A 14,095-nucleotide genomic window follows, 5' to 3' on the forward strand; every position below is an offset into this window, starting at 1 on the left:
CCACCTCCTGGGTTCAAGTGATCCTCCCACCTCAGCCTCCCTAGTAGCTGGGACTACAGGCGTGTGCCACCACACCTGGCTAATTTTTGTATTTTTAGTAGAGGCAGGGTTTCATCATGTTGGCCAGGCTGGTCTCGAACTCCTGACCTCAGGTGATCTGTCCGCCTCAGCCCCCCCAAAGTGCCAGGATTACAGACCTGAGTGAGCCACTGCACCGGGCCTTATAAACTTTTAAATTTTAAAAAGCTTTGACTCTTTTATAGTAATACTTAGCTTAAAATACAAACATACTGTACAGTAGTACAAAAATGTTTCCTTGGGGCCGAGCGTGGTAGCTCACACCTGTAATCCCAGCTCTTTGGGAGGCCAAGGTGGGCAGATCACGAGGTCAGGAGATCGAGACCATACTGGCTAATACAGTGAAATCCCATCTCTGCTAAAAATACAAAAAATTAGCCGGGCAAGGTGGCAGGCGCCTGTAGTCCCAGCTACTCAGGAGGCTGAGGCAGGAGAATGGCCTGAACCCGGGAGGCAGAGCTTGCAATGAGCTGAGATTACGCCGCTGCACTCCAACCTGGGTGACAGATGTCTCAAAAAAAAAAAAGTTTTCTTTCTTTATATCCTTATTCTATTAAGCTTTTTCCTGTTTTTAAGTTTTTTTTTTTGTTTTTGTTTTTGTGTTTGTTTTCGAGACGGAGTCTCACTCTGTCGCCCAGGCTGCAGTTCAGTGGCGTGATCTTGGCTTACTGCAACCTCCGCCTCCCAGGTTCAAGCAATTCTCCTGCCTCAGCCTCCCGAGTAGCTGGGACTACAGGCGCATGCCACCACACCTGGCTAATTTTTGGTATTTTTCAGTAGAGATGGGGTTTCACCACGTTAGCCAGGATGGTCTCAATTTCCTGACCTTGTGATCTGCCCTCCTTGGCCTCCCAAAGTGCTGGGATTAAAGGTGTAAGCCACCACACCTGGCTGTTTTTGTTTTTTTACAACTATTTTTGTTAAAAAGGAAGACACAAACATACATTAGCATAGGGCAACCTAGGGTCAGGATCATCAGTATCACTCTCTTTCACCTCCTCATCTTGGGGCAGTAAGACGAATGGGAACTGTCATCTCTTATGATAATGCCTGGTTCTGGAATACCTCCCAAAGGACCTCCTTCTGGCTGTTTTACGTTAACCTTTAAAAAATATACAAATAGAAGGAGTACACGCTAAGAAAATGGTAACAAGTGTAGTATGTAGTAAATACATAAACCAGTAACAGTCAATTATCATCGTCAAGTATTATGTATTACATATAATTGTATGTGTTATACTTATATACAACTGGCACACAGCAAGTTTGTTTACACCAGCATCACCATAAACAGGTGAGTAATGCATTGTGCTATCACATATGACAGCTACACTGTTACTAGGCAATACAATTATTTGGCTCCATTATAATCCTATGGGACCACTGTTATGTATGCATTGCACTGCTGACTGAAACATCGTTATGCAGTGCATGACTGTATATGATTTGCAAATAGTTTCTTCCATTCTTTGGGTTGGCTTTTCACACTCTTGATGGTGTCCTTTGAAGCACAAAAGCTTTTAATTTTGATGAAGTGCAATTTTTCTATTTTTTCTTTTGTTGCTCCTGCTTTTGATGCCTTATCTAAGAAGACTTTAACCAAAGATCATAAAGATTTACTCCTGTGATTTTTTTCTTTCTTTTTTTTTTGAGGTGGTGTCTCGCTCTGTCACCCAGGCTGGAGTGCAGTGGCACAATCTCAGCTCACTGCAAGCTCCACCTCCCAGGTTAAAGTGATTCTCCTGCCTCAGCCTCCTGGGTAGCTGGGACTACAGGCGCCCACCACCATGCGCGGCTAATTTTTTGTATATTTAGTACAGGGTTTTACCATGTTAGCGAGGATGGTCTCGATCTCCTGACCTCGTGATCCACCTGCCTCAGCCTCCCAAAGTGCTGGCATTACAGGCCCAGCGCCTGGCCCTCTTTCTTCTTAAAATTTTTTATAGTTTTAGCTCTCACATTTAGTCTGTGATTCATTTTGAGTTAATTTTTGCAATATGGTGCAAAATAAGGCCCAGGTTCACTGCTTTACGTGTGGATAGTTGTGTCTCAGTATCATCTGTTGAAAGACTATGCTTTCTCCACTGAATTATCTTGGTACCCTTTTTTTATTTTTATTTTTGAGACAGAGTCTTGCTCTGCCACCCAAGGTGGAGTGTAGTGGCGCATCTCCGCTCACTGAAACCTCTGCCTCTCAGGTTCAAGTGATTCTTGCCTCAGCCTCCCAAGTGGCTAGGATTATAGGCACCTGCCACCATGCCAGGCTAATTATTTTTGTATTGTTAGTAGAGACGGGGTTTTATCATGTTGCACAGGCTGATCTGGATCGCCTGACCTCTAGTGATCCACCTGCCTCGGCCTCCCAAAGTGCTGGAATTACAGGCATGAGCCACCATGCCCAGCCTTGGTACCCTTCTTAAAAATCATACATGTAAGGGTTTATTTCCAGAGTCTCAATTCTGCCCCATTAATCTATATGTCTGTCCTTAAGCCAATACCAAACTGTTTTGATTACTGTGACTCTGAAGTAAAATTTGAAATCAGTAAGTGTGAGTCTCTCCAAAGAGATGGACTCTTATCTTTTATCTTTTTCTTCTTCCATACGGTTTTGGCTATTCTGAGTCACTTACATTTTCATATGAATTTTAGGATCAGCTTTTCAACCTATGCAAAAAAGGCAGCTGAGATTTTCTTTTTCTTTTTTCTTTTTTCTTTTTTTTGAGACGGAGTTTCACTCTTGTTGCCTAGGCTGGAGTGCAATGGCACGATCTCGGCTCACAGCAACCTGTGCCTCCCGCGTTTAAGCCATTCTCCTGCCTCAGCCTCTGGAGTAGCTGGGATTACAGGCTTGCGCCACCACGCCTGTCTAATTTTGTACTTTTAGTACAGACGGGGTTTCTCCTTGTTGGTCAGGCTGGTCTCGAACTCCAGACCTCAGGTGATCCGCCCACCTTGGCCTCCCAAAGTGCTGGGATTACAGGCGTGAGCCACTGCAACCGGCCAGGCAGCTGAGATTTTCATTGAGATTGCATCATAGATCAGTTTGGAGAGTAGCATGTGTAGTTTTATAGTTAATGTAAGAGGGAGATTGGCCGGGCGCGGTGGCTCAAGCCTGTAATCCCAGCACTTTGGGAGGCCGAGATGGGCGGATCACGAGGTCAGGAGATCAAGACCATCCTGGCTAACACGGTGAAACCCCGTCTCTACTAAAAAATACAAAAAAACTAGCCGGGCGAGGTGGCGGGCGCCTGTAGTCCCAGCTACTCGGGAGACTGAGGCCGGAGAATGGCGTGAACCCGGGAGGCGGAGCTTGCAGTGAGCTGAGAGATCCGGCCACTGCACTCCAGCCTGGGCGACAGAGCAAGACTCCGTCTCAAAAAAAAAAAAAAAATGTTAAGAGGGAGACAAAACTACTCAAAGTCATGAATTATAAGTTGATGTTAATTTTTCAGATTTCACGGATTGATCTTACTGATAAAGATTGCTTTTTCTCATGACATTTTCCCCCTTAGGTAAAAGTATTTATTACATTCATATGTAGGTTCAAAAAAGATTAACTTATAATTTAGTAGTAACTTTTTAAAAGCAACGGTAATAATGTGCAAGTGTGGCTGGGCGCGGTGGCTTACGCCTGTAATCCCAGCACTTTGGGAGGCCGAGGCGAGCGGATCACGAGGTCAGGAGATCGAGACCATCTTGGCTAACACGGTGAAACCCCGTCTCTACTAAAAATACAAAAAATTAGCCGGGCGTGGTGGCGGGCGCCTGTAGTCCCAGCTACTGGGAGGCTGAGGCAGGAGAATGGCGTGAACCCGGGAGGCGGAGCTTGCAGTGAGCCGAGATCGCGCCACCGCACTCCAGCCTGGGCGACAAAGTGAGAGTCCTTCTCAAAAAAAAAAAAAAAGTGCAAGTGTTTTTAGATACAACATACAAGTTGCTGGATTTAAAAGAACCCAAAGGTGTCTAGACATACACCTTTTTGAGGTGAGCACATGTGTATTTTCTGTTGAAACATCACATGGGGATTATACATTTATCTACAGGGATTTCTTGTGAGTTTTTAGAAAGCCCTGTGATCGGCTGGGTGCAGTGGCTCACACCTATAGTCCTAGCTACTCGGGAGACTGAGGCAGGAGCATAACTTGAGCTTGGGAGATCTAGGCTGCAGTGAGCTACAATGGTACCACTGTACTCTAGCCTGGGTGACAGAGTGAGACCCTGTCTCAAAAAAAAAAAAGTCCTTGTGATAATACTTATTGCAGACGTGTGCGTGAGATGCCCTGTTTCATGACCTCCCCCATCCATTTTGGGTCGGATGTAGGTGACTCCATCTTGGCATTGGCAACTTTCACACAAGCTGCTTTTCAGATGAAGACTTAAAAACTTTGCCATGTTTCTGAAATAGGATCTTTAGCTCATCCTTAGCAAACATCTTTAGCAACTGCAAGACTGTAATATAATCTTCTGATTCTGTGTTCTTTTATAACATGCATGTGACAGCTTTGTGATCTGTCAGGACAGTGGTTATTTGGGAAAAGAAGCTATGAACTCATGAAGACATCTCAAAACCAGGAAGTAATTCCAGGAATCAAGGAAATTTTCAAGCATCAAAAGTAATGGCTGGCCAGGTGTGGTGGCTCACACCTGTAATCCCAGCACTTTGGGAAGCTGAGGCGAGTGGATTGCTTGAGCCCAGGAGTTTGAGATAAGCCTGGGCAACATGGCCAAACCCTGTCTCTACAAAAAATACAAAAATTAGCCAGGCATGGTGGTGCATGCCTGTGGTCCCAGCTACTTAGGATGCTAAGGTGGGAGGACTGCTTGAGCCCAGGAGTTTGAGGCTGCAGTGAGTCGTGATTGTGCCACTGCATTCTACCCTGGGTGTCTTGGGGAGAAAAAAAAAAAGTAATGGCCGGGCGTGGTATAATCCCAGCACTTTGGGAGGCTGAGGTGCCAGAATCACTTCAGCCCAAAAGTTTGGGACTAGCCTGGCAACAGCCTGACCTCATTTCTATTTAAAGAAAAACAACATAGGCCGGGCGCGGTGGCTCAAGCCTGTAATCCCAGCACTTTGGGAGGCCCAGATGGGTGGATCACGAGGTCAGGAGATCAAGACCATCCTGGCAAACATGGTGAAACCCCGTCTCTACTAAAAAGTACAAAAAACTAGCCGGGCGAGGTGGCGGGCGCCTGTAGTCCCAGCTACTCGGGAGGCTGAGGCAGGAGAATGGCGTAAACCCGGGAGGCGGAGCTTGCAGTGAGCTGAGACCCGGCCACTGCACTCCCGCCTGGGCGACAGAGTGAGACTCCGTCTCAAAGAAAAACAACAACAACAAAAAACCAAAACCAACACCTGTGAGAAGGGAAAAAGAAAAAAAAACAACAAAAGCACATAAAAGCAATGAGAATAGCACACTAAACTAACATGAACCTATCTATTGGTTTCAGTGGGTATCAGTACATGGCCATCTTGTATTTATTCTGGAGTATTTCCTTGGAGTATTTTGAAGCAATTTCAGGTATCATTTTATCACTTATAAATACCTAAGTATGTTTCGTTAAAATATAAGGAAGTTTTAAAAACATAACCACAATGTCATTATTAAAACTTAAAAGGAAAAAAAAACCTTAAAAATAATTATTTAATATCATTAAATATCTGGTCAATTCTAACAGTAAAATATTTAGTTAGCTAGTTGAAGACAGGGTCTTACTGTCACCCAGGCTAGAGAACAGTAACTTGATTATAGCTCACTGTAACACTGAACTCCTAGACTCAAACAATCCTCCTGCCTCAGCCTCCCATGTAGCTAAGGACTATATGCCCAGCTAATTAAATTTTTTTTTTTTTTTTTCCCCCCAGAGATGAGGTCTTGCTGTTTGCCCAGGCTGGTCTCAGACACCTGGGCTCAAGCAATCCTCCCACCTTGGCTTCCCAAAATGCTGGGATTTTTACAGGCATGAGTCCCTAAGCCTGGCCATAATAGTAAAATTTGAAGACTGAATACAGTTTTTTCAATGAATAGTCTTTAATCTACTTAAAGATTCCATTATTATAGGACATTTAGGTAGTTTACAGTTTTATGTGATTGTAAATAATACTGCGATGAAGAACTTCATGCCTATAACTTTTTCTCTAGTTGAATCATTTCCTTAGGATTTCTAGAAGTTGAACAACAGTACAAAAAGTCACATAATGTTTTATTAAGTCTCCAATTGTGTGTGTGATGTATTAAGGAGTTCTTTGTTTATGCCCGAAGACCTTAACAGCGTCTTAGTAGTTTTAACAAAGTGGTGGTTCATGGTCTTCTGCTCAGGGAATGCATTGCAGACTGTTTATTACACCTCATCCTGCATGGAATTCTTTGGTCATGGGTATCCTCGTACCTGAAGTGGGAAAGATTATATAGTCTTAGAGATAGAGATGAGAATAGGAAAACTTGATTCTGTGTTTTCACTGTTTCTAAAGGGTAAAGTAGAAATTAATAGAAAACATTGAAGTGATCATTTAAATTTAGCATTAAGCTTGAATCTTTAAAAAAAAAAAAAAAATATATATATATATTGTTTTTAAAATAGATGGGGTTTGACTATGTTCCCGAGGCTGGTCTGTAACTCAGGAGTGATCCTCCCTTCTAGGCCAGGTGCGGTGGCTCACGCCTGTAATCCCAGTACTTTGGGAGGCTGAGGCAGGTGGATATGAGGTCAGGAGTTTAAGACCAGCCTGGCCAAGATGGTGAAACTGCGTCTCTACTAAAAGTACAAAAATTACAGCACGCCTGTAATCCCAGCTACTGGGGAGGCCAAGGCAGGAGAATCGCTTTAATCTGGGGGGTGGAGGTTGCAGTGAGCCGAGTGCCACTGCACTCCAGCCTGGCAACAGGGTGAGACTCCGTCTCAAAAAAAGAAAAAGTGATCCTCCCTTCTCAGCCTTTCAAAGTGCTGGGATTACAGGCATGAGCCAGCATGCCTGCCTAGCTTGAATCTCATTTGGATTATTAAACTGAGGATTCTGGGTGTGGATAAGAGTCTGAATAGGTTATTTAAAACTATAGTGAGCAATATGTGAGGAGTTTGTTGTTAGTATCATTTGGGATGCAGAGTGATAGTATAATACAAAGAACTAGACTTTGGAGTCAGGTCTGGGTTCATGTCGTGACCCAGCCATGATAATACTAACAACAGTGATAATGCAAATAATTACCATTTATTGAGCATACTGTGTGCCAGACACTATGCTAAACCTTTTATATATGTCATCTTATTTAATTTTGACAGTAATCCTCAAAGATACATTTATGATCTTCATTTTCCTGATGGAGAAACTGAAGTTAGGGGAGGTTAAATACAAAGCCTATGGCAGAGCTAGGTCTGTCTCTATAGTCTTTTAAATAATTTTTTTGTTTTCATATACTTTTTGAGACAGAGTCTCACTCTGTTGCCCAGGCTGGAGTGCAGTGGTACAACCATGGCTCACTGCAGCCTTGACTTCCTGGGCTCAAGCAATCCTCTCACCTCAGCCACCTGAGTAGCTGGGACTACAGATGTGCGCCATGATGCCTGGCTAATTTTTTTTTTTGGAGATGAAGTCTCACTCTTGTCCCCCAGGCTGGAGTGCAGTGGAGCAATCTTGGCTTATTGCAACCTCCGCCTCCCAGGTTCAAGCAGTTCTCCTGCTTCGGCCCCCCGAGTAGCTGGGATTACAGGCACCTGCCACCACGCCCGGCTAATTGTTATATTTTTAGTAGAGAGAGGGTTTCACCATTTTGGCCAGGCTGGTCTAGAACTCCTGACCTCAGGTGATCCACCCACCTCGGCCTCCCAAAGTGCTGGGATTACAGGCTTCAGCCACCGTGCCCAGCGATGCCTGGCTAATTATTTTATTTTATTTTTGTAGAAACAGGGTCTCTAATTATTTTATTTTAGTAGAAACAGGGTCTCACTATGTTGCCCAGGCTGGTCTCAAACTCCTGACCTCAAGTAATTCTCCCACTTTGGCCTCTTAAAGTGCTGGGATTACAGGTGTGAGCCATTGTGCCTGGCCTGCATTTGTGATTAATATCTTCTCAAAGTTTTCAAGTTTAGGCATTAAGTTAGGGCATTTCAGCTCTTCTACTAATTCATCTTTTTTTCTCTCAACTTGCTTTTTTTCAGAGTTTGAATTCTTATACAAATGGGGCATATGGTCCAACATACCCCCCAGGCCCTGGGGCAAATACTGCCTCATACTCAGGGGCTTATTATGCACCTGGTTATACTCAGACCAGTTACTCCACAGAAGTTCCAAGTACTTACCGTTCATCTGGCAACAGCCCAACTCCAGTCTCTCGTTGGATCTATCCCCAGCAGGACTGTCAGACTGAAGCACCCCCTCTTAGGGGGCAGGTTCCAGGATATCCGGCTTCACAGGTGAGTTGTTTTTTGTTGGGAAAAAAATGAATTCAAAGTCTCTGCCTCTTGTAAACAGTGGAAGGGCATCTATTCATACTAGTGCCGATTTAATAAGACACTTCTAGATTGGGAAGTCTTTTATATTGATGTCTTTCTTAGCTGTAGCAGCTATTGCAGTATATGGACTTTGGCTGAAGGTACCTTAAGATGTCATAATCTCATAATCATACATTTTTATACTGAAAGTAATCTTTAGAGATTTGCTGCGTGAAAGTTTCCCTATCTTAGCCTTTTTTTTTTTTTTTGGGACGGAGTCTTGCTCTATCGCCAGGCTGGAGTGCAGTGGCGTGATCTCGGCTCACTGCAACCTCCACCTCCTGGGTTCAAGGGATTCTCCTGCCTCAGCCTCCCAAGTAGCTGGGATTACAAGCACACGCCACCACGCCCAGCTAATTTTTGTATTTTTAGTAGAGATGGGGTTTCACCATGTTGGCCAGGATGGTCTTGATCTCCTGACCTTGTGATCTGCCCGCCTCAGCCTCCCAAAGTGCTGGGATTACAGGCATTAGCCACCATGCCAGGCAAATCTTAGCCTTTTTTAGCGCCCTGTTAGTTTCATATTTTTTAATATTCTGTGAATAACTATGTTTATTTCTCTGTTCACTTCAAGGGGAGTTCTAACATGTCTTTATTTGTGCTTCCTTATAGCATATGAGTCCATTTGTTTATAGTGTCTATGGGACAGACTTGGGCTTCATCCATTGAATTTTTAGGCCTTATTCCTTCTGAGTTTTATTGTCATTAAATCTACCCCTGGTATCTTTGGAACCAACTTTTTGAGGCTTGGAGAAATTACTACAGCTGATTAATTAGAGTTACTATAGTTTAGTCCAGTAGCAGTGAATGTATACTCTGTTAAGAAGAGAGGAAGCATCTCAGAATCTGCCTGTAGTAGAATATTTTTATTACAAGTTTTTAACAATGACTAGTATATTTCTTCCTCTCAATCTAGAACCCTGGAATGACCCTGCCCCATTATCCTTATGGAGATGGTAATCGTAGTGTTCCACAATCAGGACCAACTGTACGACCACAAGAGGATGCGTGGGCTTCTCCTGGTGCTTATGGAATGGGTGGCCGTTATCCATGGCCTTCGTCAGCGCCCTCAGCACCACCTGGCAATCTCTACATGACCGAAAGTACTTCACCATGGCCTAGCAGTGGCTCTCCCCAGTCACCCCCTTCACCCCCACTCCAGCAGCCCAAGGTAGGAGACCTAAATGTTGTTCCTTTCATGTGTGTGTAATTAAGAGAACATAACACGGTTTATATAGTTTCTGTATTGGTTTGTGTTAAATGGGGACTAATTGCAAAAAGTTGGTGACTACTTATCTATAGCTTTACCTCAGCTTGGTTTCCTTTTTTTTTTTTTAAATAAACTTTATATTTAGAGAAGACTTAGATTCACATCGTTTTTGTTAAAAGAAAGATACGCATTTTCTGTTTGTTATAATTCTAAATGTTAAATGCAAAGACTGCATTTTACTACTTCAAATAATCTATGAACAGAAGACAAAACCAATGTGAAGTATCTGCAGTGTGAGCTTGTATTTAAACCACAGACTTGAACATTATCACTGTGGCTGTCTTCCTTTTCAAGATCTTGCTTGAGGTTTTTAACCTTTTAGGGGAAAAACTAATTCTTATTGGTTAGGTCACAGGATGGATTATGAGGTGCTCATGGTGATGGACCTGCCACAGGGCAGGTTCCAGCCATTATAACTCAGAAATTTGGTGCCTTTTGTCTGACAGGGCACACTCCCTTTTATCTTCTCAGGACTGTGTTTTTTGCAAATGATTAAGTAGAGGGTCCAATTTTATTGTTAGGGAATCTTTTCATGTACCTTTCTGGTCAAGTGAAAGATGTTGAAAGAAATTTGATGTTGATGGATTCCCATTAAAACAGCTCTTTTCCTCTTTTCGCTCTTCCACTCCAAGGATTCTTCATATCCCTATAGCCAATCAGAGCAAAGCATGAACCGGCACAACTTTCCTTGCAGTGTCCATCAGTACGAATCCTCGGGGACAGTGAACAATGATGATTCGGATCTTTTGGATTGCCAGGTCCAGTATAGTGCTGAGCCTCAGCTGTATGGTAATGCCACCAGTGACCATCCCAATAATCAAGATCAAAGTAGCAGTCTTCCTGAAGAACGTGTACCTTCAAATGAAAGTACTCCTCCAAGTATTAAAAAAATCATACATGTGCTGGAGAAGGTCCAGTATCTTGAACAAGAAGTAGAAGAATTTGTAGGAAAAAAGACAGACAAAGCATACTGGCTTCTGGAAGAAATGCTAACCAAGGAACTTTTGGAACTGGATTCAGTTGAAACTGGGGGCCAGGACTCTGTACGGCAGGCCAGAAAAGAGGCTGTTTGTAAGATTCAGGCCATACTGGAAAAATTAGAAAAAAAAGGATTATGAAAGGATTTAGAACAAAGTGGAAGCCTGTTACTAACTTGACCAAAGAACACTTGATTTGGTTAATTACCCTCTTTTTGAAATGCCTGTTGGTGACAAGAAGCAATACATTCCAACTTTCCTTTGATTTTATACTTGAAAAACTGGAAAAGGAATGGAAGAATATTTTAGTCTTGAGTTGTTTTCAGTTTTCAGACGAATGAATGTAATAGGAAACTATGGAGTTATCAATATTGCCAAGTAGACTCACTCCTTAAAAAATTTATGGATATCTGCAAGCTGCTTCTTATCAGCAGGAGGGAAACACACTTCACGTGACAGGCTTATCAGAAACCTACCAGATGAAACTGGATATAATCTAAGACAAACAGGATGTTTTTTTTAAACATCTGGATATCTTGTCCCATTTTTGTACATTGTGACTGCTTTCAAAATACACTTCATGTGTAATTATAGCTTAGACTTTAGCCTTCTTGGAATTCTGTTTTGTTTTATTTGCAGTTCACAAATACAGCATTATTCTCTACTTCTTGGTACATTTTGTAGTAATATGTTTAATATAATTATTCAAGAGACTATATTGACAGCCAGATGGTATGACAGTTCTGAAAGAATTTATATCTTTTCACCACTTGAATATACTGCAATGTGTAGTGAGTAAATTGTCTCCCTTTTTGTATAGATCGTTAGGTTAGAGTTTTTTTGTTTTTTTTTTAAACCACTTCTGCTGTTCATGGTAGTAGTGGAAGGTGAATTTGGAAATGGCATTGACATAAAATGAAAATTTTACAGACATTTTTCTTTATTGCTTTTTTATTGTATTTAGATAAAGATCCACTTAAAAATTACCTGTTTTTTTTTTCCCCCCAAAGTGTAATTATGTTTTCACTATTGCTGCTTCTATAGAGGGCATTGTGATAGAGAGATATAGATGAAACATTAAATGCCACAGTGAGTAGAAATAATGACTACAAAAAGTAATAAATATGATTACTTGGTAATATTATTCTCCATCTAAAATATTAGTTTCACCTGTGAGCAGATTTCAGCTCAGTTTACAGTTAAAAACAATGAGGGTAAAAGGGGATTCATGCTCAGGGAATGAATCAGCCATAGTTAAAGTGAGAAATTATTATTTTCTTCATTTAAAAGTAGATTTTATGTTTATTTCCCTAAATTGCATAAGATAAAATTGCCTGTTTAATAAAAAGACATTTATTACCATTATTAACAGTCATTTTAGAACCAAATTTAAGAAAAGGATATTGAAAGGGTCTTTGTTGGCCTTGATTGGGTAGCTCTATGCTGTTAGATAGAAGAGACTTGGTAAATAACTTTTTATGTCTGAGGTGAGTACACAATATTGGTTCTTGGAAAAACAGCTGTTTCTTCATAAGATACCCAGGTGATAATTTTTTTCCCTTAGACTGTCAGGCCTATGAGTAAATACTAAATATATTAGCTGTCTCCACTCATAAACCAAACCAAACCAATACAAACATATTAAATGAGAAGAAATGTAGTAAAAATACTGGCTGGGTCTTATGGTTGGGATGAGTGATTTTATAAGATAATATGGTGATAATTTTATTCTAGGATTTTATTTTTGGCCTAATATAGGAATGTTTAAAAAAGGCTTTTCTATGAAAATGGAAATTTATACTTGAGATTAAAAGTCTAGAAGGGGGAGGACCTTAAAGCTAAGTTACCAGTAAGACAATGAATAATTCAGAAGAGAACACTACTCTTTTACTGACTGAGTGCCCAAGATGCCAATTTCCATGAAGTCTTGATTTATATATATGTACACGTTATGCACATATACATGTATGTTTTCTAACAGTTATTTTTTAAGCTTTTGAGATAATTTCAGACTTACAGAAGAGTTGTAAAAATAGTAGAGTTCTTGTATACTCTGCACCCACCTTGCCCTTATATTAACATCTTACATAACAATAGAACATTTGTCAAAATTAAGAAATTAACCTTGATATAATACTAACTAAAGTAGAAAGTTTAAAAAGTAGAGATTTCAGTCTTTTCACTAATGTCGTTTTACTGTTCCAAGACCCAGCCTTGCATTTAGCTGTCATGTCTAAGTCCCGTCTTCCAGTCTGTGACAGTGTATCATAACAGGGGATACCTGATGTTGTAATGTATTTCCGGTGTTGTTAACCTTGATCACTATGCTAAGGTGGTGTCTGCTAGGATTTGCTACTGTAAACTTACTGTGTTTTCCTTGTAATTATTGAATATTTGCTGGAGATACCCTGAGACTATGCAAATGTCCCGTTTCTGCTTAAACTTTTGCTCATTTTACTATCCATTGGCAGATCTTGCTTGTGGCAGTTACTACTGTGGTGTTCTAATGGTGATTTTCTATTTCTCTCAATCCTTCTACATTTATTATTGGAATTATTCTGTAAGGAAGAGTTGTCACTTCTGGATTTATATTTTTAACTATAATAAGATATTCAGGATAAGTATAGATTTAGAACTTAAAAATGTTAAATCATGTTAAAATTATTCCAAATACCAATATCAAAGAAAACTAAGTTGGTAATCTATCTCAGAAAATATATGAACTTAAGAAGGAAAATAGTATTTATAATTTGTAGAACTGGTTCAACTTTTGACTTAATACTGACTTTGGATTGAATTCAAAGTTTTCTTGAAATTTCGCATCTGGACTTTTTAAAGTGTCTACATTTATATTACTTTGGGGATCATTTTGTCAAAGTCTTGAATAAAGTTACCCAGTCCTGGCATGATAAACACAACTATGTTTTTCTTTTCTTTTTTTTTTTTTTTTAATAATAACCCCTGTTGTTCCAAGTATGAATGCCAATGTAAATGTTTAAACAAATAAGCCCTAATGAAGTATATGGGGGTTGGATTATAGGTGTCTCCACATGTTGGTGCAGAATTCTTTTAAATGATTTTACAAATGGGGTTTTGAAAACAGTTCTTTAGTTGGTTAATGTAAATAATACCATTAAAGGTAGGCAGGTTAAAAAAATTTTGAAGAATATAGATTAAATAGGCATGAAAAAAGTTTTTGGGGGATGGATCATTGATAGAGCTTTTCTTTTACAACTTTACTTTTTTTTACTACTTTTTTTTTAAAAAAGTGAGGCATTTACCT

General features: G+C 40.7%; 1 protein-coding gene across 2 annotated transcripts in view; it reads left to right on the forward strand.

Moving 5' to 3' along the window:
- The window catches only part of BAG4 (BAG cochaperone 4), a 36,980-nt gene extending 23,250 nt beyond the window's left edge, over positions 1-13,730 (forward strand). For both annotated transcript variants that reach the window (XM_021942212.2, XM_021942211.2), the window contains 3 exons: positions 8,233-8,487; positions 9,482-9,736; positions 10,468-13,730. In XM_021942212.2, the coding sequence (XP_021797904.1) occupies positions 8,233-8,487; positions 9,482-9,736; positions 10,468-10,953 (996 nt within the window). In that variant the 3' untranslated portion in view covers positions 10,954-13,730. The remainder of the gene's footprint in view (positions 1-8,232; positions 8,488-9,481; positions 9,737-10,467) is intronic.
- Positions 13,731-14,095: the final 365 nt, after the last annotated feature.

This window comes from Papio anubis, chromosome 8, assembly GCF_008728515.1.
Source record: "Papio anubis isolate 15944 chromosome 8, Panubis1.0, whole genome shotgun sequence".
Lineage (NCBI taxonomy): Eukaryota > Metazoa > Chordata > Mammalia > Primates > Cercopithecidae > Papio > Papio anubis.